We start from the raw sequence: 26,880 nt of genomic DNA, 5'->3' as shown, positions 1-26,880 counted from the left end.
AACTATTCTGCAAGTCATGATCTGATTTAAAGGTAGCTTTGTAAAACAGAAACATATTCGAAGAGTATATTCTAACACTGATAGTGTATATAAGGTTAGTTTCTAGATAAAGGCTGATCTATTATAGAAAATGAAAATTAAACTGAACATTAAGATCAAAATTATAAGACTATAAGTACTACCATACTTTAAGAATAAAAAGGTTTGAACATTCTTGATGTTATTATTAATGATTATTCTTATTAATGGAGAGGTGATAGAGAGGACACTTTATTTTGGTCCATAGTCCATAGGTAAACTGGTATTAAAAAAGAAAAAGAAAAAAACTGGTCAACATTTTAACTTAACTTTTTTTTTATTCTATTTTATAATATAATAGTATACCTTGTCTGAAAATCAGTTAATGAAATCCATAAAACTTTTCTGATTAATATTATGGCACTTAATTATATGGCAAATACAGAAATTACCATCAAGTTTAGACTCTAAAACCAGTGAAAAGTAGTAAAAACATAAACTAAAGACAAAACAGAACAGAACGATAAACTTTACTGTTGCACTGTTGGATACTAGTAATTTATGGTTGAAGTTACCCACTAGTGCAGATCCCTGACCAAGCCAAATCCAAACATCATGTAAATGCATATATATATTTGTATGTGTAAAGTAACCAATTATGTCTCAGATAAGTGTAAAAGAATAATATATACTCCATCATGTAGGGCAGACAATTGAGTTCTATTTTGGAGGTAACCACATTTTTATCAGTAAGCTAAAAGGTCCAAGAGATCCATAAAAAATAGGCTAAAAATATCAGGACATCTCTACATCAGTTCAATAAGAAGGCAGGTCTCTGGTAATCAAACAGGCTGAAATCTCCCTGGTAGTGAGCATAGAGGCGATGAACATCTCGTTGGCTGATTCCAGTAAAATAGCGTTCCACCTTGGTGCGATTGTAGCGTGTTATCCCTGGTGGGATATTGGGGTATGACACCAGGTCAGCAATACCAGCAGCTTTTAGAATATAAGGAGCATCAAACTCCAGAGTCTCATGATGTCCCACGACATTGTAGGAAATATCACAAGGAGCACACAGCTCAGCATATGTCAGCCAGTGAATAATGTGGTCACCAAACTGCCTGTCCAAGTGCTGTCTTCCTGGCTTGTCACCTAAGTACCGAACAAAGTCTTCAAACTGAAGACCCACACTTTCACCATCATCATGGTGACTTTTGCGATATTTGCGAATGATGGCTGGGGCAATGTCATGTTTGTACCAGGGTTCAAATCTTGGGTTCTTCACAAACTTGTCCTTGAACGCAGATATGAGGCGCTCAAATGGGTCTCTGACAATAAAAAACTTGAAATAGGTATTCAATCTGTGAACCAAAAAATAACACAATTTCAGGATAACAGTATCTTATCAGACATGTAACACTTTGCCACAATATGCCACATATTGTGGCATATATTGTGGCCACATATTGTGCCACATAATTCACATTCCACAATATTACTTGCCATTAGTTTCCGAACACACATCTCCAAACAGTGGTGTAATTTTGTTTTAAAAAGTAGGTGGGACAAGTGTGTGGGAGGGAGGAGGTTGCTATAGAATGCTAAGATATAGGGCCCAATTTTAACGATCTGAAACGCAAGTATCAAGCGCGAATCGCAAGTAACTTTGTGGGTGGGTCTTGGGCGCTGTTGCTATTATACCGGCGGGATAAATGACTCTTGCGCCCGACGCAAATCTAAAATGGGTTGGTCTGAAGTAGCTTCATTATTCATAGGTGTGGTTTGGGCGTAACGTGAAATAAACCAATCAGAGCGTCATCTCACATTCCCTTTAAGAGCAGACGCGCTTATTCTATAGCGGATTCCTATTATAACGGCGGATTTGCCAGACGCGTGCCAGCAGCGGTTCACAGCCGAGGAGACCGACGTTCTCGCCTGGGCCGTAAAACACAGAGAAGTGACATTGGGGATGGAGAAACACACCCAAATTAACTTCGGTTAAACAGGCGTATGATAATTTGGGTAAATGTGTAAGCTAGATATATGCTTTTATAATAAACTATCTATCTATCTATCTATCTATCTATCTATCTATCTATCTATCGTAATAATGTATGATTTGCAAAAATGAAAACTGCTGCTTCTGTGTAGATGAGAGAATCAAAGTGTATGCGCGTTGTGCACACGCTACATTGATTATGGCCAAGCATGCTCCCTTAAAATAGCATATGAATAACATGCGCAACGCGCCACTGACTTTAAACTAGATTTTTTCGGTTAGTGGCGGAATTGTTTTCTAAATGTGCAAAATAGCATGAGGGAACGTTTGCGCCGGAACACGCCTCCTCTTTGCGCTGAACCGCCCCCGGGAGCGCAAGTGTATTTCTTAGTTAACCGACGTGCGTCTGTGGAGGGAAAAGTCCGCTGTGCGCGGGTGCAAAATAGAAATGATACATGCGTCGCTGTACAAAGTCAATTGCGCTGGGTGCAAGATAGGGCCCATACTGTATGTGTACAATAACAATTTTCGGAAAGAAAATAACATTACAATGTCCAGAAATCAATTTCAATAGTACATTGGGTTTAATTTGCCATTTAATAAGATCTACTAATATATATTGTTAGTGCCTACTGATAATGTAATGTAATTCACAGTTCTGCGCATGCAGAAATCACTGACCGTCACTGTGCTACAGTCTGCCGCCAGGGCCCTCTTCAGCAAACACTGAATCAAATTTTAACTTTAAATGTGAGCTAGTATAGCTCATTGGCTGCAGATAGGTCAGAGGCAAATCAGCTTACACCATGCAGTATTCAATATAATTGCTAGCAAATGACCAGCTTATGCCATTTAGAGTTTCCGGACTGAATTTTTAAATATTTTGACAAATGTCTCAGTGTATTTGTATCCATACAATGAAAGTCAATGGGGTCCAATGTTGTTTGGACCCCAAATTTTCTTCAAAATATCATATTTTGTGTTCTTTAAAAGAAAGTCTATATCAGCCTATTGTGGACAAATTGTACAGCTGATGAAGTTGACACAAGTCTAGTCATGCCACTATATCTGGCAGTGCATAATGAGAAAAAGAACACAAATCTGTAAGAAAAAGGTAGCAGCAGGATATTGCACCAAAATGTAGGTAATTCATTTGTATGTACACACAATTTAGGTTTGCAGACCTGTATTTTGTTTTGTACCAATTGTTTTTCTTAGTTTGGTAAAGTTTAGTAGGGCTCAACAATAAGGATTGCCCACTGGTCTGGAGCCAGTGTAAGAAACAGACAGTTTCAGGCCAGTTGGATACATCAGTAAAAATGTGTTAAAAAATATACAGCCTTTTTCAGCAAAAGTGTGAGAAATTTATGTGGCTACATTTCAGCCATCTTGTTGAAAAATGTATTTTCTTAGACAACTAAAATATGATATTTTGTTAAATGAACAAAACATTGTAATGAAAAGCATACAAATATTTCTAGAAAAAAAAAAAAAAGCTAAAAATGAAAACTGATGATTATTTTTTGCCAAGCCCACTGAAAATGTTGGAATCTAAACTACTAACCCGACTGGCCAGCTAATCAATCAATAATAATATTGATTGTTGATCCCTGTTAAAAAAAAAAAAAAAAACAGGGATCAAGAAACAATAATTTTTTGTACGCTGAACTTATGTAAACCTTTGATGGATTTCTGTGTCAGTCATAGAGGACAGGCGAGGTAAGCCATTTCTTTCATGGTCATGAACCATGTTCTCTGGAATAGCTTCAACCTTCGAGAACTTTCCTGAAACACAAAAAATGTTGAAGCTCAAGAAAGATATACAGTTTTTCCAATATGCCTAATATAGGATGCTGAATTAGGGTAATTTTACTAATTTGGTTTACTATGGTTAATTTTTGATTTATCAAATGTACAAGTTACTTAACCTGAAGACATTTCTCACCATTGAGGACAATTAGAACCTTCTTCCACTGTGTGTTTCCAACTTTGGGTGTCTGACAGAAGAGAATTTTGTGCTTGTCACACACAAAAATGCGGTCCAAGACAAACTTGCGCACAGTTGTGTGGGTGAGGTTCCAAAGAGATGAATTTCTGCAAACAGTTGTTAACAGCTCCAAACGCTTCTCATTCACTGACTGCCAGTCTATGGGCTCCACCACAGAGGGACTAACTGAGGACTAATAGTCACAACAGAATCAACACACATGCACATATACATGACACCCAAAAACAGATCATATATAACAATGAACAATTCAAGTTGTTTTTGAATAAAGCAAATAAGTGAACCCAATGTACACAGACAAACTGATTCACCAATATATATGGCTGTGATGCTCCCTTGTCTGGCCACTGGACAGAAGGGAGTTTCTGCGTAACAGAAGGCATGGTCCAAACAAACATGTCTGTCCTCCCCGCAAAGTCTGAAAATATATTGAGGGGAAACTGTCAGAGTGCCTTATGGGCAGTGAACATAACAGTGACTTTTTAAATGACAAATGCAACAAAGGTAGACACTTTAAACCAATTTCTCTACACGGAAATGCTGACATAATGTGATAAACACATACCACCTGGTATTCTGAAGCTGAAGTTGATGAACTTGCTGACGAACATAAGGATGAGTAGCACCCAGCCACAAGCACCAACCAGCAACCAATGACGACGCATTATTGGCACATGGACAGGCAAAAAAAAAAAAAAATCCTACAATAAAAACATTTCAGTTGAGAAAATAATGAGTTACTATTTATGATTACTATTTGGCATTGAACATATTAAAAATAATTAACGTAATTAACACAGCATCCATCTTTTCAATTCCTGAAACATGCTAAAGTATTTTAAGTAGTGATGGGCAACGATTAATCGCATCAAAAATAAAAGTTTGTGTTTACATAATATATGAGTGTGTACTGTGTATAATTATTTTATATATATAATACTGTACACACACATGCATTTAATATTTGCATGTATGTATGTGTATATATATATATATATATATATATATATATATATATATATATATATATATATATATATACAGTGGGTACGGAAAGTACCTCGGAAAGTACAGTGGGTACGTAAAATCACATTATGAAATAAATGTTTTTCTCCAAAACACGTTGGCCACGATTATTCATACCCCTAGAATGTTTTATGAATAAAATATCTCTGAAGTATATTCCCATTAATATTTACCTTTTTTTAGCACACCAGAGGGACTAGGAACATGAAATTGTCCAGCCATGACTTCTTGTTTCACAGGATTTTAAATATGAGGAAACACAAAGGCCAAATCCCCTTAATCATCCATCACAATGTGTAAAACCAAATAATACAGTTCTGATTTGCAGCAAAAGATTGTTGAGCGTCACAAAATAGAAAGTGGCTGTAAGAAAATAGCTAAATAATTTAAAGAATACCCATTTTGACCATCAGGGCAATAATTAAGAAGTTATAATCAAGTAAAAATGTTACAAATCTGCCAGGAAGAGGACGTGTGTCTATATTGTCCTAATGCACGGTGAGGAGGATGGTTTGAGCCAAAGACTCTTCAAGGATCACAGATGGAGAATTGCAGAGATTAGTTTAGTCTTGGGGTCAGAAAGCCTATAAAAAAAATAAAAAAAATAAAACAACCCCTACATCACCACATGTTGTTTGAGAGGGTTTCAAGAAAAATGCTCCTCGCTCCTCCAAAAACAAACTCCAGCATATTCAGTGGTCAGACACGACTGGAACTTCAAACAACACAGGGTTCTGTGGTCAGATAAAACTAAAAAATAGCTTTTTGGCAGCAAACACGCTAGATGGGTTTGGTGCACACAAGGATAAAAAGTACCCCATGTGTACAATTTAATATTATCTTTAATGTTGTGGGCCTATTTTTCTTCTGGAGGTCCTGGACTTCTTATTCAGATACATGGCATCGTGGATTCTATCAAATATCAACGGATAAAAAAATCCAAACCGGGCGGCTTCTGCTAGAAATCTTATAATGGGCCGTGGTTGTATCTTCCATCAGGACAATGATCCAAAACAAACATCAAAATCAACACAAAAATGTGTTTCGGAGCACAAAAAGCATCTGCCATGAGCGTCCCAGTTCCCTGACCTGATGAGTGGCGTGAACTGAAGAGAAGAAGCACCAACATGGATCTGGGAATCTGAAGGATCTGGAGAGATTCTGTATGAAGGAATGATCGCTGATCTCTTGTCAGGTGTTCTCCAAACTCATCAGGCATTATAGGAGAAGACTCAGAGCTGTTATCTTGGCAAAAGGAGGTTGCAAAAAGGTATTTACTAAAAGGGTATGAATAATTGTGGCCAACGTGTTTTGGAGAAAAACATTTATTTCATAATGTGATTTCCCCCCCAATTTGAATTATTTTACTTCAATGAAAGGTTAGAATTTTGCCAATTTTTGGAACGAAAGATCAAATTTTTTGAATGAAAGATTTATTTTTTACAGCCATTTTTTATCATATTTAACGGGGGTATGAATACTTTCCGTACCCACTGTATATGTGTATATATATATATATATATATATACTTTTTTTATATTATATATAAATATTTTATATATAAATAACACATTTTATATACATGCATGTGTGTATTTATATACAAAATAATTATACACAGTACACACACATATATTATGTAAACACAAACTTTTTGTTTTTTTTGGATGCGATTAATCGTTGCCCAGCACTAATTTTAAGCTATTTGAACATATTTTTCTCACATCCTTTGATTTAACATTACAGTATATCACGCTATCTGTGTGCTTCTCACCAGCTCTGTGAAGCAACCGAGGTCAACCAGGATGGTCTGCATGTATCCAGCCGTGCTCAAAGCCTCATCCTCCTCTTTGGCACACTTATTTCATACTTATCAGTAGCATTCTTGTCTCTGTGATTAAGACAAGCAGGTGTAAGTTTTTATTTTTTATTACTTATGAAAACTGTCGCCTCTGGCTTGCTTAGTTGCTGACACGTAATATTCAACAATAGTATTGGTTTGACTGTACTGACACTACTGGATGAGAACTGAACTGACCTGGATGATGACATCACTGTTTTCTGTAGAACTGCTTTGTAGATTAAATGAACTAATTTAATAATTGATGATCTTTACAAGGAAACTGAATCAACACTGAACTGACTTCAGCTGAACAATTACACTGTTTTCTTTTAAAGCTGCTGTATAGCCAAAATGAACTCTGTTTTTTTATCATTGAATCATTTTCCTGTTATCACTGTAAAGCTGCTTTGAAACAATCTGTATGTATAAAGTTCTATATAAATAAAGGTGATTTGAGTTTTGAATACTACAGGGAAAAGTTAACTAACATTCAAAAAGGTAGATCTGACAGAATACTGACCAAGAAATAAGACAATAAAAGGCACAGCTTAATGTCACATTTATTATAATTAAGTTTACTTAAATTAAAAGTTGTTGTAACATTTTAATGTTCTGTAATTATTAATAAATGATAAAAACTATTTGATATTTTGCATTTCAGGCCTGGCTTTCAATAATAGTGCAATTGTGGCTTTAATTGGCCATTTTATCTCTATATCAGGCATGAAAACAGGTCAGGGGTAAAAAAGGTGAGAAGGATGCGGCAGCAAAAAATCCAATCCAATCAACTTTATATATATATATATATATATATATAGTGCTTTTTAATGTTAAATTCATCAATCTGGTGAAAATTAAACAAAGAAAATTTATTTTAGTTACAGTGTCTGTCTACATTACTACTACATAATAATAGTTATAATATTAATCCCATGATAGTAATAGCCATATATTGTAAAACAAATGCACTGAAAAATAAAGGAAACTTTCATAATTAGTTTTGTACTAATTTCTATACTTGAAAGAGTATATTTCTATACTTCACATTAAAGGTGTGATTGGGCTAGCCCAGTGTCAATCAAGAAAAGAACCAAATGGGCAGCTGATCTACGTGTTGCATGGGGTGTCAGAAAAAAAACAACTAACGCTGACTTTTTATTGACCAATGCATTACATACTAATTACACACTAACCCAGCGCTGCCAATTAAGCAAAACAAAACGAATGGGCCGCCGATGTACGAGTTTTATGGGCCGTTAAGACAAAAAACGAAACAAAAAAGTATGAGATGTATCGGCCCAAAAAGCACATCGGCCCACCGGGAATCTCCCGGTAGTCCCGATGGCATTAGCCTACATGCCTGGACGTCACACAAAACAAAATCCTACCTGTAGCCTTTCACCATCCACTTATTTAGCTGCTGTTGCATCAATTGACATGCCATCTCCTTTCCTCTCTTTCTTTTTCTATGTTTTCATCGGATCTGCACAAATCACGTAGGTGACCCATTTTGGTTTTAAAACGGCGAATTTCGCCGAAAGGTGAGGAGTTTTCATGCCTGCTATATACTTATATATATATATATATATATATATAATTTAAGCATTGGTATTAGTATAAGTATAAGTATTGGTATCAATGATACTGCCCTTCATTCATAGTTCATGGTAAAAAAATATGCAGTTAAACAAGTATTTCAATGATCAAATATTTAAAATAAAAGACCACATGTCTGAAGAAGGCAACAGCAGGTGGATAATTGTTTGATTCCCTGTCCATTGTGCATGTCCTGTAGGGTTTTAAGTTTTTGGACTTTTGACTTGACTTGAGGTGCAGCTATTAAAGACCGATACTCTGGGTTCTGTTTTCCATGCACTTGTTTATAGACCTCCCAGATTTAATAAGGACTTCATCCAACAATGTTCTGATTTTCTCTCTAGACTAGTATCTCGTTGTAATATAATTAATAAAGGATAATGCAAATAATGCAACGATAATGAAAATCACCCAAAAGAGACCTATGAGATCTGAGTTTTTTTTTATTTATTTTTTTCTTAAAGTTGAGCAGATCAGATGTGCTATTTTACATGTTTCATCTACCACCAAGTCCTTCACAGCCTAATTTCATGACTCATTTTGAAACAGCCACACCAACACAGTTCTTGCCAAAATTAAGTGTTGTGGCTGTAAACTGGATATTCTCTCTACACATTTTTGTAAAGATTTTTTACTACAGTGAGTTCCAGTGTGTCAGATAAAATTAACAGCTCCATCATGAACAGAGGTGTTCCAAGCTATTTTAAACATGTGATCCTTCATCCCTTATAAAAAAAAAGCTCTACTTGCATTTGAATAATTTTAATACCTTAGACAAATTCCAGCCGTGTTTTAGAACCATTAAGTCTCCTTATAGTTGGGGGCCTTAAGCACATAAATAGGTAATTTCGCGCAAATTCATCTAAAAGCGCCAAATTTGGCACAGATGTAGCTCAGGTCATACCGAAATGATTTAGCTAGGGCGCCGGAGCCAGCGACCCTCGGGGCCAAGATGGCGGCCAAATCCAATATGGCCGCCGCCCGAAAAGGGTCCCGGCTTTAACTTTTGAACCACATGAGTTACAAATACAAACTTGATATGTTTTTCAGCTTAATTGATCATGAGAAACACATAGGAATCTTACATTTATGATTGGGTATATCAGGACCCCCCAAATTCCCTAAATTCAATATGGCTGCTGTCCAAAAAACGGTTTTGACTACAAATTTTGAACCAAATGCGCTACAAATGAGGATGTGGTGTCTATGTTATGTTTATTGACCACAGGAAGTCCATTGGCATATTTATATTTATGCTTGTGTAAGTACCTGTATTCTTTTCAAGACTGTGGTTGAAAATCCTTTTTTTTTTTTTCACAACTTTGAAGGTTATTCTCACTGGTGATTCATTTCCTTATAGAAGTGAAATGGTTTTCAGTTTACCACAGGTGAATACATTTCAAAGTGTAATCATATAAGAAAAAATAAGACACAATTAATATTGCAAGGCAATATTTATATTATGTCAAATTGTTAAAATAATAATATAGTAAATTTTTCCAAAACTCTTAAAGGTTTGCTTAGCATAACAAAAAAACAGCAATAACATAAAAAACAACAGTGAATTCTCATGGTCTCTCACATGAATTATCATTATCACTCACAATCACCGGATCTCTTTGTCTTCACCATCATTGTTTGTACAAGCACCCTCACATGCACATATAGAAGTGCAACGAACTCCGGCTTTACAGCACTTACAGTGCCCTCTACATGCTGTCTTGCAGCCACAGTGGAGGAGAATGGTGCAGGCTTTACTGGCGTCTCTGAGATTAGTCCAGTAAGGTTCCCAAGTCTTGCTCGTAGAGTCCCGAAACCATCCCCATGCATTAAACTCTGGGATATCTTGCTGGACAGCGGTTGCCTGATTCCAGTAGAAGCTGGCCTGCAGAAGTGCTCTTTTGATGTGCTGAATCAATGCAGCTTGGGTGGGTGGCAGGTTCTCGTCATAAATATAAACATTCCTATGTGTTTCTCATGATCAATTAAGCTGAAAAACATATCAAGTTTGTATTTGTAACTCATGTGGTTCAAAAGTTAAAGCCGGAACCCTTTTCGGGCGGCGGCCATATTGGATTTGGCCGCCATCTTGGCCCCGAGGGTCGCTGGCTCCGGCGCCCTAGCTAAATCATTTCGGTATGACCTGAGCTACATCTGTGCCAAATCTGGCGCTTTTAGATGAATTTGCGCGAAAATGTGCTTAAGGCCCCCAACTATTACAGTAAAGTCGATCTTTAACAGTTTACATGTTTTCGTTTGCTTTCTCTATGGAGAACATGAAATATCATTAAAATAGTTTAAGTTATGACATTTTTTTTCCATCTGATTTAGTATAATTCGTTTTTTTTTTTTTTTTGTCAAATACAATATGATTTATGGTGATCGAGATCTGCCAGCAACAGCACATTTTCCCTCTTGGGCGAACAATTCACGAACAGCTTTCCTTGCGCATGAAATCCCCCATACCAATGAGAATGCAGAACAATGATGCTGATGCATAACAACAGAGCATATACGTGCCAAAGCTGTTGTGGATCCGCTTACACAAAACCCTCCGTAACTGGCACAGATTTTAAAGAGATTAGAGTCTTTGGGCAAATAAATAAATATATGTTACACCTCAAATGACAAGAGATTTTATAGTCATTTATAGTGTTAATATTAATTAGTGAGTCCACAAACTCATTCTCTCAAATGGCTTTGGAATGAAGAGTATTCGCACCTTATATGACCTGCACGCCTCTGCCATAAACTCAAAAATTATCTTTGGTGGTGGCAGATGAGCAGAGTCATCCACACACACAGGACAAAGTACCCTACCCATGTAAAAAGTCACAGAGTGATTGATAAGTCAGTAATAAAATGAACAACAAAGTAACACATTACATAAAAAGTGATAGGTCTATTATTTTGCATTTACACTAAGACTTAATGCACAGATCATCTGACATATACTTTACGATTGTTTTGTTCCAGTGCTATTGTTAGGGCTGCACGATTAATCTTATTTTCATCACAATAACGATTTCTGCTTCTCTTGATAAATTAAAAATAATCATCACAATATTTGCCCGTTGATTATTTGTCCTAAAAACGTTTTAAGACATTTTCGTTATCTTGATGTCAAGATAATTATTCCTCCAAACTGCGCTTTTCTAATAAAAAGATATATTTTCTGCTGTTTTACTTAATCTTCTCAATCTGACAACCATGTACACACGCTCCCTCTGTGCTGCAAAAAATGCAATGACAAACATGCATGTTCAGGGCCGTAGCTAGAGGATTCGGGGCCCCCTGAAAAAATATTGATGTGGGCCCCCCACCACCCTCCACCAATATCATATACTGTACAATAGATGAGCATGGAGGCCCACATATAACAGAAGATGGTGATGTTGTAAAACCTTTATTTTAAAAGTTAAATGTTTATATAAAAATTACAACTAATAATTAAAGCTGCAAGCAGCATTTATCGGGGTTCAAGCAGTTAAGGCCTTTAAGGCATCTAAGCACAAAAGCATCAAAAGTTATTAAGATTTATTAAGCAAGCATGTAACCACTGACATAATAGACGGAAAAGACCATTTACAGCCAATACAGGCAGTTTACCATGGAAAATATATGGTTTTAAATCTTTTTAACAGTTATAGCGCCACCTATGGTCCGATCTCCATAAAAGTGTTTACTGTGACCTCAAATTGAACCCATACACGTGTACTGAGTTTGGTGAAGATATCTCATTTACTTCTTGAGTTATAGCCATTTTAGTAAAATAGGCTCCTCCCACAACAATTTACAACATTCTAGTATTATTTACTATGATTCTAGCATGATTTACCATAGTTTACCATGATTTACCATAATATACTACATTCTAGTATGATTTACCATTGTTTACTGTGATTCTAGCATGGTTTACCATAGTTTACCATGATTTATCATAGTTTACCATGATTTACCCTGTTCTAGCATAGTTTACCATGATATACCATGTTCTAGAATGATTTGCCAGGATTCTAGCATGATTTACCTTGATACACCACATTCTAGTATTATTTACTATGATTTACCATGTTTCTAGTGTGATTTACCATGATTTAACACATTACTAGCAATTATGTGAAGTGTCAGTGCAAATGAAGTGATAAACACTGACAAAATCTGATTGTGTTATAATAGTTATTGTTATATAAGTGATTTTTAGAGTTTAAATATGAATGTGAGCACATGTGAAAAGACTTCATTAATAAGTAGAATGGCCAGCAGAGGGCAGTAGAAGACCACTTATTGGCTCACTTTCACTTTAAACTTCATGATTTTCACCAGTTTTCTGCACTAAAGAAAACCAGTTTTTCCATGTTAACTCAATAATGCATGCTTACACACACACACACACACACACACACACACACACACACACACACACACACACACACACACACACACACACACACACACACACACACACACAAATATGTTTTTAATGTTTTGGGATATGTTATTGAGAAAATATATTTATTGCTCTATAGGAATTCCTTTGTGATCTAATAATATAAAAAAGAAAAAAAAAAGAAAAAAAGATTGCTTTGTTTGTTTCCCAATACTGAAAACTAATGAAAAGATCATATGTAATACTGCTGGTCCCTCCAGTGGAGTGTGGTATTTCAGCTTCCATCTTACAGTTGAAGTGATTGAATGAATGACTGACTGGGAATTTGGTTTTTCACTTATATCTCGGGAACCAGAAGGCGAACAATTCTGAAACTCAGAGCATAGATAGTGCTTGAGGAGCCCTGTTGAATGAGACCATCGCGGTGTTTTTGGGCGATTGGGCCCGGGAGTTATGACTGTTCAAAGGCATGTCTTTTGGGGCTTTTATCTCTGGAATGCCCAGGGCAAATTACACCACATTTGAATCGAAGCTAGCCAAGGACGGGCCCTTTCCAACGAGCTCTCACACAACGTTCGGGGTGGTTTGGGTCGGGAGTTGCGGTCGTTCAAAGTCGGGGGTCCCGCGGACTTGCGATGCGCGGGGGGCGCGCTCCCGAGGCCCGCGATAACACGTTTCGATCAAGAGCGTGGAGAGGACCTTACCATCAAAATTTGAGCGCGCAACGACTTTCCGTTTTCAAGTTATGAGTGAATTTGTACTGGGGGAGCGTGGCCTAAATGCCGTTTTACTTTCGTTTTCATGTTAAATGTTAAAATAATGATTTTATAAAGTCTAAATATGAATTATATAACAATATTAGGGAGTAGTATGATGAAATGACAGCAGGGGGCAGTAAAATACCACTTATTGGCTTAATATGGTATTCATTTTAAGGCTACATATTGAAGTGACCCTATTATAGCTATCCAAATGAAGTAGTTCAACTTTTTCTGACAATTATTGATCTAGTGAGTCCAGAGAATTGTATTGCACTGTTTTTTAACATTATTTTATAAACATTATATGATCATATGGAAAACACAATTTACAGCCAATACAGGCAATTTACCATAGTAAATATATGATTTTAAAGCTTTTTAACAGTTATAGCGCCACCTATGGTCCGATCTCCATGAAACTCTGCATGTTTCCTCACCATGTTATGACACATATGCTCATCAATTTTTGTGAAGTTCTGAGTTTTCCTTTGGGATTTATAGGCTTTTGAGTGTATTTTGCCACGCCCCCTTTTCTAAATGACCCTGTTACAGCCACCCAAATGTCAAAGTTCAACTTTTTTTCGATAATTATTGATCTAGAGAGTCCAGAGAATTGTCCTAGACTGGTTTGGTTCCGATCGGGCGAAAAACCAGGGACTAGTTCGCAAAAGTAGGTTTTGGACAAAATCCGACATAGCAGAAAATTTTCCCTGCCTACATCCAAATCGGAGATAGCCATTTTGTCCGCCTTGAGCCAAGGATTCCAACGATATAATACACTTGATCCTGGGACAAACGGTCTAAGAGTTATGGACAATTTTGTACTTTTGGTCGCTGTAGCGCCACCTATGGGCCAATCGGGGCCATAGTCTGATAGGTTCTCCCCAAATTGAGGCCTACCATCTGGCCAGGTTTCAACGCTCCAGCACTTAAGGTTTGGGCTGCACGATGCGTTTTAGCGGAGAAGAAGAATAATAAAAACCCTTACAATTACAATAGAGTTTCAGCACTTCGTGCTTGAACCCCTAAAAACTAACAAAAAGCAAGAAATTGTTGAATAATAATAAAACCAATTTTAAAAAAGTAACAGCAAAATAATGTGTTTTTTTCCCCATCAGTCTGTTATAATTCATAAATCAAAAAGTAAACATTTAGAAATTGACAAGAATGCAGTCAAATGTAAAAAATAAAATCATTTATTGTCTTGTTTTTTAATAAAGATAATATGGAAATGGTAAAATTATTAAATAAATCGAATAAATGTATTAATCCAAGTGCAGTGTGCATTCGTGTTTTATTGATGTAATAAATACATCATCAGCTGGCAGGTCAGGTGCATAATGCAATGTGTCGTGACTCGTGTAAATTTAGTGACTCTATGTACAAAATAGTGTACAACCTGTCTTTAAGAACGTATTGATCGACTGGGATACAACAACTCTCCTGGCCTCCCTCTCATTCTTTTCATGGCATTTCTGGTACCCTGGTTTTCTTTTCTACGAAATTTTCAGTCAGTCAATCTCCTGCTCTTCCACCAAGTTCATCAGGCACTGCCGCCTTAACTCTGATTGGTTCTGTTCACGAGCTGGGGTGGGACTTACAATTTTAAGTGACAAAATGATGTTTAGCCGAGTTTCCACCGAAATTACCCGGAACAATTTGTCCCAGGAACTTTTTTCCCAGCAACAGACTGGTTGCTTTCTGCGTTTACACCGCGGTCTAAAGTACCGGGAAGGTAAACTGTGCGCAACTGCTCCTCCCAGTCTGCGACGGACAGTAGCCTAATCAGTTTTGAGCGCCACATTTATAATAAGTATGGAGGAGATTCAAACTGTGCTGCAGTTATGTATTGGTTTACTAACGAGGTAATTAACAAAACAAAATAGACGAGCACTGATACTAAAGCGTGTTCAGAAAGCTCGTATGCGTATAAAATTAGACAACGTATGTTATCAGTTATTGTGAGATGCCTGGGACGAACGCGCAAAAATTTCCTCGTTCGCAAATACGCTTAAAAAAAGCCTGAACCCCGTCTATCAATCATAAATAGTGACAGTCTTGTAAATAGTTGTTTGTTACTAACCTCAAAGCGCTATTTCAATCCTGTTATAGTAAATTTGTAACATGGTTTGGAGTGCCTTGCAATAGATGACAAATGTGTAAACATAATGACTTAATAATAAAAGCTGTGGCAGAAAAGAGACGAGCACTGATAAAGCGTGTTCAGTAAGCTCGTAATGCTAACGTTAGGTATAAAATTTGTATGTTATCAGCTATTGCGGACATTGACCGTGAGATGGCTGGGACGAACGCGCAGAAAGTTTCCTATTCCACAAATACCCTTAATAAAGCCTGAAACTCGTCGCCAGTCCACCAGTTTTTTTATTAAATTCCATATTTGCAGACAGACAACTCTTACTGCATGAAGCCACGACACGAACAAGGGAGGTTAAAAATAAATAAAATGCTGCGTGGAGTCATCCAACCAAAATGCGGCGTGAACACAACCAATCAGCTTGTGCAGCGCACAAGTCCCACCCCTGAAAGTTCCTGAACTTTGAAAAAGTACTACCTCATGAGTAGGGACTATCGGAGGGGGAAATATTTACCCGGAACTTCATTTAGACCCTGGTTCCTGCGGTGTAAACACATCGAGTACCAGCCCAAAGTTCCTAGTTCCTGGGGAAAGTTCCTGCGGTGGAAACGCGGCTTTTGTCACTGACTGAATAATTAATAAATACTTTAGATCGGACTAAACCATTTTTAGGGAGGTAAGAGAAGCAGATATTTGGAAAAAACATTGAACCAAATTGCATGTTTTTGTGGTTTTCATTTAAATTTCAGGCATGCAACTAATATAAATATTATAATTATTCAAACAACAGGGGCCTATATAGTATAACTGCTGGATTTTGTGGGGCCCCCTGGGCAGCGGGGGCCCCTATAATTGTCACCACCTTTCACCCCACTAGCGACGGCCCTGTGCATGTTAGAGTTTAGTGATGTTCACTGTGAAATTCTGTTTGAATGAAAGTGTCACAGCCAGTATGTGTTTCTTCACTAGGCTGATTGTGCTATTAGCTGCTACTAAATCTGCAAGCAAACCTTCTCTGTGACAAACTTCAATAAATCCATGATTCTTGACCATATTGTGTGTGATCATTGTTGGTGAATAAATGCGGTCCATGCAACCTTCTACAATACAAAGTAAATATTTAACACAATTTGGAATTTTTGGAATTAATATTAGGAATTTCACGATTCACATTTTAGCTTTTGAGAGAAGCTTCTTAAGCTCATCCATTAAGTTTCGAATTTCGCTGCGTTCCAAAGTTCAAGTTTGGTGAACTCTGACCTGCAAAATCATGTGAAGACGTGTGACCAGTAGAAGATCCTCGTCTGAAATAAAAGAACACATATTTGTAGTTGAGTAGATTGTATATTTTTACATTTTGAATGTATTACTATTTGTTGAATTCATGTTTATAAAAAAGATGCCGCATAATTTTGTGTGCTCAAAGTCTAGTGTGACTGCGGCTTATGCAATGCTAAATTGAGAAGATCTTGAGTTCTTGTCGAAGGGTATCTTCCTGGTGGACTTAAAAATTTAAATGTTCCGCCATGAAACAGGAAGTTGCTGTAACTCAGACAACAATGTCCAATCTGCCCCAAATTTTACACGTTTGATAAGAGTCATGTACTGAACACATGAGAACAGGAAGTGACATATTTAACACTGTTATGGACTCCTAACAACATTTTAAAAAGTGACAGAAAATTGTTAAATAGGCTAGCAACAGCATCTGATCGACACCAATCTCGGTCAAGAATGAAGCCAAGACATTGAGGATGCTAAATTGCGAGCGTTTTGTGTGATATCATAAACAGTTTGGCCGTAGCATTGAAACTAATTTTATGGCGAGAAAAGTTAGGTAGTGTGTTATAACTTCTGCATACATTGACTGATTTGGATGAAACTTCAGCTGTATGTTTGTTAAAGGAGCCCGAACACATGGATGTGACTATTGACCATTTGCAAAGACCTGCCCCCCTTAACTACTGTTGCTACGTACAACAAGCCATGGTGCTCTCACGCCACACATCATGTTCTAACACAGTGAAAAATACATTGCGGAGCAAAGAGGACACTGAAAACACACCGAGAGACAAGACAGAGCAGGTTACTTTTGATATGAAACAAAGTCTCAGCTTTCAAATTTAGTCATTTCTAAAGAAATGTAAACAATAAATACAGTTTTGTGGCACTTTAATGTGCCGTGACAGATCGCTGTAGAGCCTCAGTTCAAGCAGCATGTGAATCAATCATCTCTTCCCACTAGTTACAACACTAAATAAACATCAGATAGGCATGCTGAACATCAGAAGGCATGTTGTTTCAACGACTGAAAGATGTCAATACACACCAAGTATAAGTCGACTGACATTAATCTACTAACAGTTTGGTCTGTTTGCTGGACAAAATGGCGGATTCTGTGTTATGATTGGTCAGATCGCCTGTCAATCAAACTCCCGGACCGGTGAAGGGTGAATTGTGAGTCAAAGTCATAGTGCCACCAACTGGAACAGAAAGTGTGTGTCTGAATGTCTTTTAACTTTGGCACTTTTGTTGAACCAACTAAAAATGAAACAATCAACAACATAATTTTGAACTTTGAGCTCAACATAGAAGGCTTTTAAGTGCATTAGTGTCTGGTTTTGTAAGAGTGGCAGTCTAAATGCACTGATTCCAAAATACTATTTAACATCACTTAACCAACCTAAATAAATTCAATTTATGCCAACAAAACTACGTTTTATGGGTTATATCAAGCAAAAATAGATATTTAAGGTAACAATTGCAGGTCACCACTTTTTATAGTGAAAAGTGATTTTTAGGGCTGTAATCTCGCATTCGATTAGTCGATTAATTGGTCGATAAGTTCTGGCTCGACCAAAATTCTGATTGGTCGATTTTTTGCCGCGTTCATTTCATCAGGTGGAAAGCACTAATTGCTAATGGGGGTGTCTTCAGAACACCCCCCTTGCTTTCACTTCTTTTGGATTAGCCCAACCCACTGGAGAAGAGAGACAGATTGAAGAAAGTAGGCTACTAGAAGGTTTGCTGAATATTATTTATTTAATTGTGAGAGCGTTTAATTCATAGTCAGTCCTCTTCTACCATGTCAACAAAGATATCGGCAGTGTGGCAGCATTTTTTTTAAATAGAAAACGGGAAAAAAGTCGAATGCACATTTGCGCTGTTTGTATTCGTTTTGAGCCTATGCTTTATTTTTCAGTTATGCACTTTATTTCGTTTCTGCTCTTTATCTGGTTTGTTTAATAAATATTCATTTTTTATTAAAGTGGACGTGCTTTTTGTGTTTAAGAGTAAAAGCTTTAAGTTAGTCTATTCGTGTCTCAGCCGCGAAGCTGAGCTCCTATGTTCATGCGAGCTGCACAGAGCGGCTGAAATGATAGTGTCTGTCAGTTATTATAATACATATGACAAAAACAATTGTCTAAATTATGTTGTATATTCCTCAAAAGTTATTGTGATGATATCACTAGTTGACAACAGTACTATTTTCGGAAATCATAGGCTCTGATATTGCGCAGGTGCACGTGATGCAACGCTGTCAGAGCCGACAGACTCGTGTGTCAGACTCATTTCAGTGCAAAATAATTAGGTCAAAAACGATTTAATATACTGCAAATAGCCTACTAGTTTTTTATGTTTATTTATAATTCATTTAGGCGATCAACAAGGCTACTAAGTACTGCGCACAGTGCGCACTGCGCAGCTTATTAATTTAACGTTTTTTTCCCCCTAACGTCATTTTTAGTCGATTTTTAGTCGAACATTTCAGGATTTCAGTCTACCAAGATTTTCTTTGGTTGATTACAGCCCTAGTGATTTTGTTAAACAAAATGACTTTGGTTCCTTGTTAGATGATAAAGTATGACACCTGCTTGGTTGCTCTGACAATTCTTACATCACAAACACACTGTAAAGATTTTGGAGGTCAAATCTCAAAATGTTCAGTTGGCTCAACTGAAATACATGAACATGGGATTTTCATTTTGCATTTTTTTTCCTGACCGACAGCCGATGCTCGATCATTATCTGTTAACCGACAAGATTAGAAGGTTAATTCAAATTAGAATACTTGCATACGTGTCGATGCCTCCCGTTGAAGAGATGCTTGCGAGGGGGAAACATCGTCACTTAAGGCTCCGACCCTGCCATCTAAGCCCCTTAGAACAACATCTCTCTTGAATAGCAGGGCATACGCAGCAGCGGGTCAGGCTGGTGCTGCTTTGCACACTATGGCGGTGCTGCAAGCATACCAAGCCGATCTGCTGAGTGACTTGGACCAAGGTCAGGGTCTTTCCCCTGATGTGGTGGCTGAGTTGCGCCGCACCACAGATGTCGCTCTGCCCTGCTTTGATCAGCAGATCGATGATGGAAATGGTGGCCACAGAGAGACATCTGTGGGTGACCCTGGCTGACATTGGGGAGAAAGAGAAGAGCTTTCTCCTCGATGCACCGGTTTTGCCTTCTGAACTATTCGGCACATCCGTTAAGGTGGTGGACGATAAAGGAGGCGAAGGTGTCAGCCTATAAAAAACCATACTAAGGGGACCTGGCCCGTCTTGTGGTCATGGCCAAAGAAGAAGCATGATCTCAGTGAAGTAATTAAATCTAAGGGTTGATGAGGGTAAATAATACCTACTCTTCTTCCATTTGAGGGTGATAACATCTGCCCTCATTCTTCCTCTCTCCTCTCTTGTTGAGCTTCCTTAATGTTAAATTATGGATATTATGGTTTTTGTCAGGTTGGAAGGGGAAAACATTCCTCTGTGGGCCTCCCTGACAAACCTTGATAATACTAAAGCCGCGTTTCCACCGAAATTACCCGGAACAATTTGTCCCAGGAACTTTTTTTGCCCCAGACCGGTTGCTTTCTGCGTTTACACCGCGGTCTAAAGTACCCAAAGTACCGGGAAGGTAAACTGCGCGCAACTGCTCCTCCCAGTCTGTGACGGACAGTAATCAGTTTTGAGCGCCACATTTATAATAAGTATGGAGGAGATTCAAACTGTGCTGCAGTTATGTATTGGTTTACTAACGAGGTAATTAACAAAACAAAATAGACGAGCACTGATACTAAAGCGTGTTCAGAAAGCTCGTATGCGTATAAAATTAGACAACGTATGTTATCAGTTATTGTGAGATGCCTGGGACGAACGCGCAAAAATTTCCTCTTTCGCAAATACGCTTAAAAAAAGCCTGAACTCCGTCTATCAATCATAAATAGTGACAGTCTTGTAAATAGTTGTTTGTTTCTAACCTCAAAGCGCTATTTCAATCCTGTTATAGTAAATTTGTAACATGGTTTGGAGTGCCTTGCAATAGATGACAATGTGTAAACATAATGACTTAATAATAAAAGCTGTGGCAGAAAAGAGACGAGCACTGATAAAGCGTGTTCAGTAAGCTCGTAATGCTAACGTTAGATATCATATTTGTAAGTTATCAGCTATTGCGGACATTGACCGTGAGATGGCTGGGACGAACGCGCAGAAAGTTTCCTCTTCCACAAATACCCTTAATAAAGCCTGAAACTCGTCGCCAGTCCACCAGTTTTTTTTATTAAATTCCATATTTGCAGACAGACAACTCTTACTGCATGAAGCCACGACACGAACCGCAATAGATTTTTTAAAAAGGGAGGTTAAAAATAAATAAATGCTGCGTGGAGTCATCCAACCAAAATGCGGCGTGAACACAACCAATCAGCTTGTGCAGCGCACAAGTCCCACCCCTGAAAGTTCTCATGAGCAGGGACTATCGGAGGGGGAAATATTTACCCGGAACTTCATTTAGACCCTGGTTCCTGCGGTGTAAACACATCGAGTACCAGCCCAAAGTTCCTAGTTCCTGGGGAAAGTTCCTGCGGTGGAAACGCGGCTTAAGTTGAGTTGAACAGGCTTTTTGCAAAGCCTCCTTGATCTACAGGTGATTGAGCGTTGGTAGTACTCCCCTTAGAGGGTCATCACAGCACTTCCTAAGTGCTCTATTATAAAGTGAATGGCTTTTTGTAGAAAACGAGCCTTCACAAACATAATCATAGGTGAGCATTATTGGTACTCCCCTCATACGAAGGGTTGTTATACTGAGTACTTGCTTCCTAAGAGCTCTGTTCTTTGTAAAATCAAGTGAGCGGCATTTCTGAGGGCCTCCTTGATAAGTTATTTTGATTTAACATTCCTAGTACTCCCCTCGTTTTGAGAGTTTTTTTTTTCGGGGGACTCTGTGTCAAGCTGCTGGCTTACGAGCCTCCTAGACGAAATGCTTTAAATGGGTGGTATAATGCCCTTTTCACAAGATATAAAATAAGTCTTTGATAGAGTGTGTATGTGAAGTTTTAGCTCAAAATACACAACAGATATTTGTATATAGCATGTTAAAATTTAAACTTTTTGAGGGTGTGCAAAAACGCACCGTTTTTTGTGTCTGTCCCTATAAATTCAAATGAGCTGCTGGTCCCGGCACAGAGGGTGGAGCTACAACAGCGTGTGTCCTTTTACCTCACACAGACATGCACTGAAAATTTCTAAAACTTTTAGCCTTTTATGTTTAAACTGGAGTTAGACAATGATGGAGAGACTCAAGAAGACATGTAGAATGCAACAGGACATTTCTGAATGGTTAGTTGATAAATTTATGTAGCTTATGTGTATTTATCTTCTAGTCATTGATTAGCATATTCTGTCATGATAATCTATAAATCGCATTCCCGGGGGGCGGGGTTTACATAAATTTTAGGGTTAGAGATGTCACTAACCCGGGAGGAAGCCCGTGTGGTCCCTACCAGCCGTTTGTTGTAGTCCTTAAAAAGCAATTTATTTAAAAGAAAATATCTCCCTTTGCTTTGAACTTTAAGCTTTGTAACTTTGCAGATGTTGTTTATGCTCAAACAGCAACATTACACACTAACTAAGGTTAGAAAAGTAAAATCATAATCAACCACCCCTTTAAAATGACTAGTAGAGTTGTATGGCTCTCACTGAGCCTCCTTGACAAACCTATTCGGTAGATAGAATGTATACGGTCTGTTACCTTATATCAGGTGAATTGGTTCTAAGTTAGCCTCCCAGACAGAGAATGTTGCTAGGTCTCCTCTCATTTTGTTGAGAGTTAACCTAGCTGAGACCTCCGCTTTCTAGTTCCGCATGGTTAGGCATTAGAATTAACTACTCCTACTCTCATTTTGGAGAGTTGTTTTGCTGAGGCTCATCCATAGACTGTAAAAAATATGGACAAAGCGTCTGTGACGTCACCCATAGACTTCTGAAGAACGGGTTTTGAGGCCGTTTATGGGGGGTATGGGCGGCGCCACATTGCAATACAAATGTTCAGAAAGGATAACTTACAGGTATGATGTGTTGTGTCAGATCATGGCCGAGACGTCAAATTTCAGGGATTCCACTCGGCGCAGCCTATGCTCGTTGTCAGCTGTCAATCAAGCTGTCAATCGCGCCCTTATTTGTCATACATTTTATATCTAAATACGATCTAAACTAACTTCACCCCCCTCACAGTTGTCAGGCACTCGGAACCTATCGAAAAATACAATAAAAGTCCATGGGACCAACCTGTAAAAACATGAATTTATGCTGTGAAAACGGACATTTTAACATGGGGGTGTATGGACATTTGCTCCCTTTTGGGACCTCCCTCTAGCGGATTTTCGATGTATTGCAGTTTTTCGCACTTCCGGGTAGGCTTCATTTTTCAGATTAGAATGTTGCCGCTTGGGCTCATCAGAGCTTCTTCATATGGGCCTTACCATGAAATCACTCTGCTTGTCTGACAAAATTTATTTTTTAGAAATGATTAATTTTATATTTTAGAAATCTGTATAGGGGAAATAGTCTGTAAACAAATATTTTTCCATACTCTTTTCTTTTTTTCTCCATACTTTTCCAGACCTGGAAATAAATCAAATTAAATTCCATACTTTTCCAAACTCTGTAGGAACTAGTACATGATGGATTGCAGTTATATCTGTGGATGCTGCGGATTAATCCACTGGTCGGGTGGGTCAAGTAGCCTAATAAAACATACCATTCCATAAATTGCAGGTGGGTCATGGATGGATGAGAGATAAATCATTTTTGTGTTGATTTTAATAGACACGGAACTCTCAATTCACGGTAAAACTCAACAAACGTGCGTCAGTCTTTTACTTTCGTTTTCAACAATATCTCTTCAGGGAAAACCAATCAAGGAAATCATATGCCTAGAGAACATCCCAGTGGTCATTATATAAAACACAAAGGAACCTACAAGAGACACTGCTGAATAACTTAATAACTAAAAATACAGTACATAAGCTTCAGATACATTTTGGTAACACTTTAGTTTAGGGTCCAATTCTCACTATTTAACTAGTTGATAATTAGCATGCATATTGAGTGTTTATTTGTACTTTATATACCACATATATGCCTTATTCTGCATGACCATAATCTATATCCTTAATGCTACCTAACCTTAAATGCGACGCTGAACATTTAAGTTTAATTCCATATGCACGTCAGCATGCTGAAGAGATACTGAGCTACGCGAAACACATGAAGCGACCAGCAACAGAGTTTACACATGTATCACCGACATTGTGATGTGTGTGGAATGTTTAATGTGACTTTATATACTTGATATCTCCTAAATTTATACCATTAACTTTGTTTTGTTTTTCTCAGCTAAGCGCAATAAATAGAGGAACAAGCTGTAAGCTGTCAGTAACTTTTGTGTACAATGTAAAGATTTGTAAAAACACTAACTTGATGAAATTAATACTTGTTTTTAATGAATAGAACCTTACATAGTTTATGTAAAAATACAAAATATAATTGTATGGTCCCTCTTTTTATGTAATGTTTAGTTAACCAGGAAAATTAAGTGTAACAGTCATAAATTTACATTTGATGTGTATAAAAAATGTGAGGACTTTGCCTCCTCGTTTTAAAACACTACCACATACCACTGATTTTGTTAACAATTCTTCATATTTTTTAGACAGTATTCTATATAGTACATGTAGATCATGGTAAACACTTAATTCATTCATCCATCCATTTATTAGCTTGAAACTTTGACAAAAACAGCTGAAATATTCTTCAAATATCTGTTGTGTCATAATAGGCCTAGTCTATGAGTTTAGAGAAACACTTGGGTGACTATTGCAGAATTTTCCTTTTTTGGCGAACCATTTAAAAGAAGACTTACTACAGTAATTGTTACTCATTTAAACACATAATAAATGATTTCCTTGAGGTCAGTCTTTCCATTATTTTTTCCCCTTTAATAACAGTGGCAGCCAATAGTCTGCTGCTATCTGCAACGACAGTTTTACAGCAGTAAGAGTAAACTTAATATCCAAACTATAATATTTTGACAGAAATTAGGGAATAAATCGTTCAGAAGTGCTGTATTCATTGTTTTTAATATTTTTAGTATATTTCCAAATAGTGCTTTCATTACGAAACCCGGGCTAATGAAATGGCTAACAACTCAAAAGCCTCGCTAACTAACGTTAACCACCAGTGAGTTAATGTAACTAATATCAGTTTTTAAGATTAAATCAGAGAAACTGAAATAGGAACGATAAATAGTCGCCTCACACAGAGTCATTGACTGCCTGTATGTCTACACATTCTTAACAACCAAACCTTTTCAATGCACATCTTCTGTGTCTTCTGTCATCTCCTGTTGTCGGGGTTCCCAGTGTAATTCGGATGCTGTATTCTGCTGAACATTAGCTGCGTCCGTAGTCAGTCACTCGTTAACATTAACTGTGCTCTGTAGCAATGGCACATAATGTCTTAAATGATGAATGAGGGAATGAAAACAAAACAGATGAGAGACTTCTGGACGCTGACGTAGTAACAGTGCGCCAGAGCGCTCTGACGCGGAAACAACTTCGGCGCCGATCGATAGGCCTGAGCATAAGCTGTGTCTGAAACCGCTCACTCGTTCACTCATTCACTAATCCCTACATAGTGAATGGCAGTTGAGTGCACTACATCAGCAAAGAGTGAACGAAAATGAGTGAGCAAATTTGGACGCTGACATAGGCTGCGTTCCAGTCCAAAATTGTCATGCCCTTCACTCGCTAACTTCCCTCCGTCTCGTTCACTCGGATGTACGTCATTGCGAGTGCTCACTACTGGCGGAAACTGCAATGGGCTGAAATGGAACGTCCTAAGCCCTTGATCACTTGGAATCAGCTGTGGAGTTGATTTATTATTTACATTTTGTTTCCCTTTAAGAATTTGTTTAATGCAGCATCCAAATGTTTATAGGTGTGTTTGGGTTGTTTTAAATTAAAAATATATATTATTAATATATCATAGAGTTGTCTGTTGTGGTGGTGATTAGATGAGATATGTGGTGACGTCACAATCGTACTGCATTGTGGGACATATAGGTGCCTGAAGTGTACATTGAAGCAGACTCGCTCCCTCGGTCAAAATCGAGGGAACGAGGGTCTGTCCATATAAACTTCCCTCGTCCACTTCACGAAGTGGAACGCACTTCAAAATGGCGGCAGGGATTCCCCCAAGGGGAAGTGCTTAGGGAAGTTCGCAAGTGCGTGTCTAAAAGTGGACTGGAACGCAGCCATAATCATCACGCGCCAGAGAGCTCGGACAATTTCGTCATAAACATTACTTACCCATCTTTGAAATTTCCTTTTTTGGCTGTATATTGTATGTAACAATTGTATGTATGTATTTTTCACGTTTATTGCGTTATTTGATTTAAAAAAAGACTTGCTTGTCATATTTATTTACTTTTTACATTTATATGTGAAAATAAAAGAGAACAAAATACTACACAACACAACACATTTGTTTATTCAAATATAGATATAACGGTATATAAATAAATAAATAAATAAACACATAAAACTGTTCAAAAAACCCCCCTCTGTTATTTAAACATCATTACTTTCGCGGGGTTTCCAGTCAGTCAAATGATTGTTAAGAGTCCTTCAAATGATTGTTTTCTATCTCGCGTGCGCCGTTGCTATGGTGACATTGTTGCCGTCCGTTATATTTATTTTTCATTCGCGCTCTAACGCCTTATCGTGTTGGATTGTGGGAAATAGTGTCTCAGCAAGTGTACAGGGCCGCGGGAAGTGGGCGTGCTGGGGGTGCTGCAGCACCCCC

General features: G+C 37.7%; 1 protein-coding gene across 5 annotated transcripts; it reads right to left on the bottom strand.

The window, feature by feature from the left end:
* Positions 1 to 336: 336 nt before the first annotated feature.
* chst10 (carbohydrate sulfotransferase 10) lies at positions 337 to 26,324 on the bottom strand. 5 transcript variants are annotated; one of them, XM_082165421.1, is made up of 8 exons: positions 25,381 to 26,323; positions 16,997 to 17,040; positions 6,826 to 6,942; positions 4,591 to 4,726; positions 4,337 to 4,443; positions 3,963 to 4,197; positions 3,697 to 3,802; positions 337 to 1,379 (listed from the first exon to the last, which is right to left on the bottom strand). In XM_082165421.1, the coding sequence occupies exons 3-8, from the start codon at positions 6,865 to 6,867 to the stop codon at positions 830 to 832; spliced, it is 1,176 nt and encodes a 391-aa protein (XP_082021547.1). In that variant the 5' UTR covers positions 6,868 to 6,942; positions 16,997 to 17,040; positions 25,381 to 26,323; the 3' UTR covers positions 337 to 829. The 5 variants fall into 5 exon arrangements, with proteins under 5 accessions (XP_082021547.1, XP_082021548.1, XP_082021546.1 ...); XM_082165422.1 differs by lacking the exon at positions 16,997 to 17,040 and having other exon boundaries at positions 4,594 to 4,726; positions 25,381 to 26,324; XM_082165420.1 differs by lacking the exon at positions 16,997 to 17,040.
* Between the last annotated feature and the right edge of the window lie 556 nt (positions 26,325 to 26,880).

This window comes from Leuciscus leuciscus, assembly GCF_965113295.1.
Source record: "Leuciscus leuciscus genome assembly, chromosome: 3".
In the NCBI taxonomy this organism is placed as follows: domain Eukaryota; kingdom Metazoa; phylum Chordata; class Actinopteri; order Cypriniformes; family Leuciscidae; genus Leuciscus; species Leuciscus leuciscus.
Note: the sequence above shows the minus strand (reverse complement) of the source record. Positions and strands in the feature narration are given on the sequence as shown.

Coding starts and splice junctions, on each gene's coding strand:
- chst10 (XM_082165421.1), bottom strand. CDS start 6,867: ATGCAGACCATCCTGGTTGACCTCGGTTGCTTCACAGAGCTG. Junction 4,444..4,590: donor CAGCTTCAGAATACCAGGTG/GTATGTGTTTAT, acceptor ATATATTTTCAG/ACTTTGCGGGGAGGACAGAC. Junction 1,380..3,696: donor GACACAGAAATCCATCAAAG/GTTTACATAAGT, acceptor TTTGGTTCACAG/ATTGAATACCTATTTCAAGT.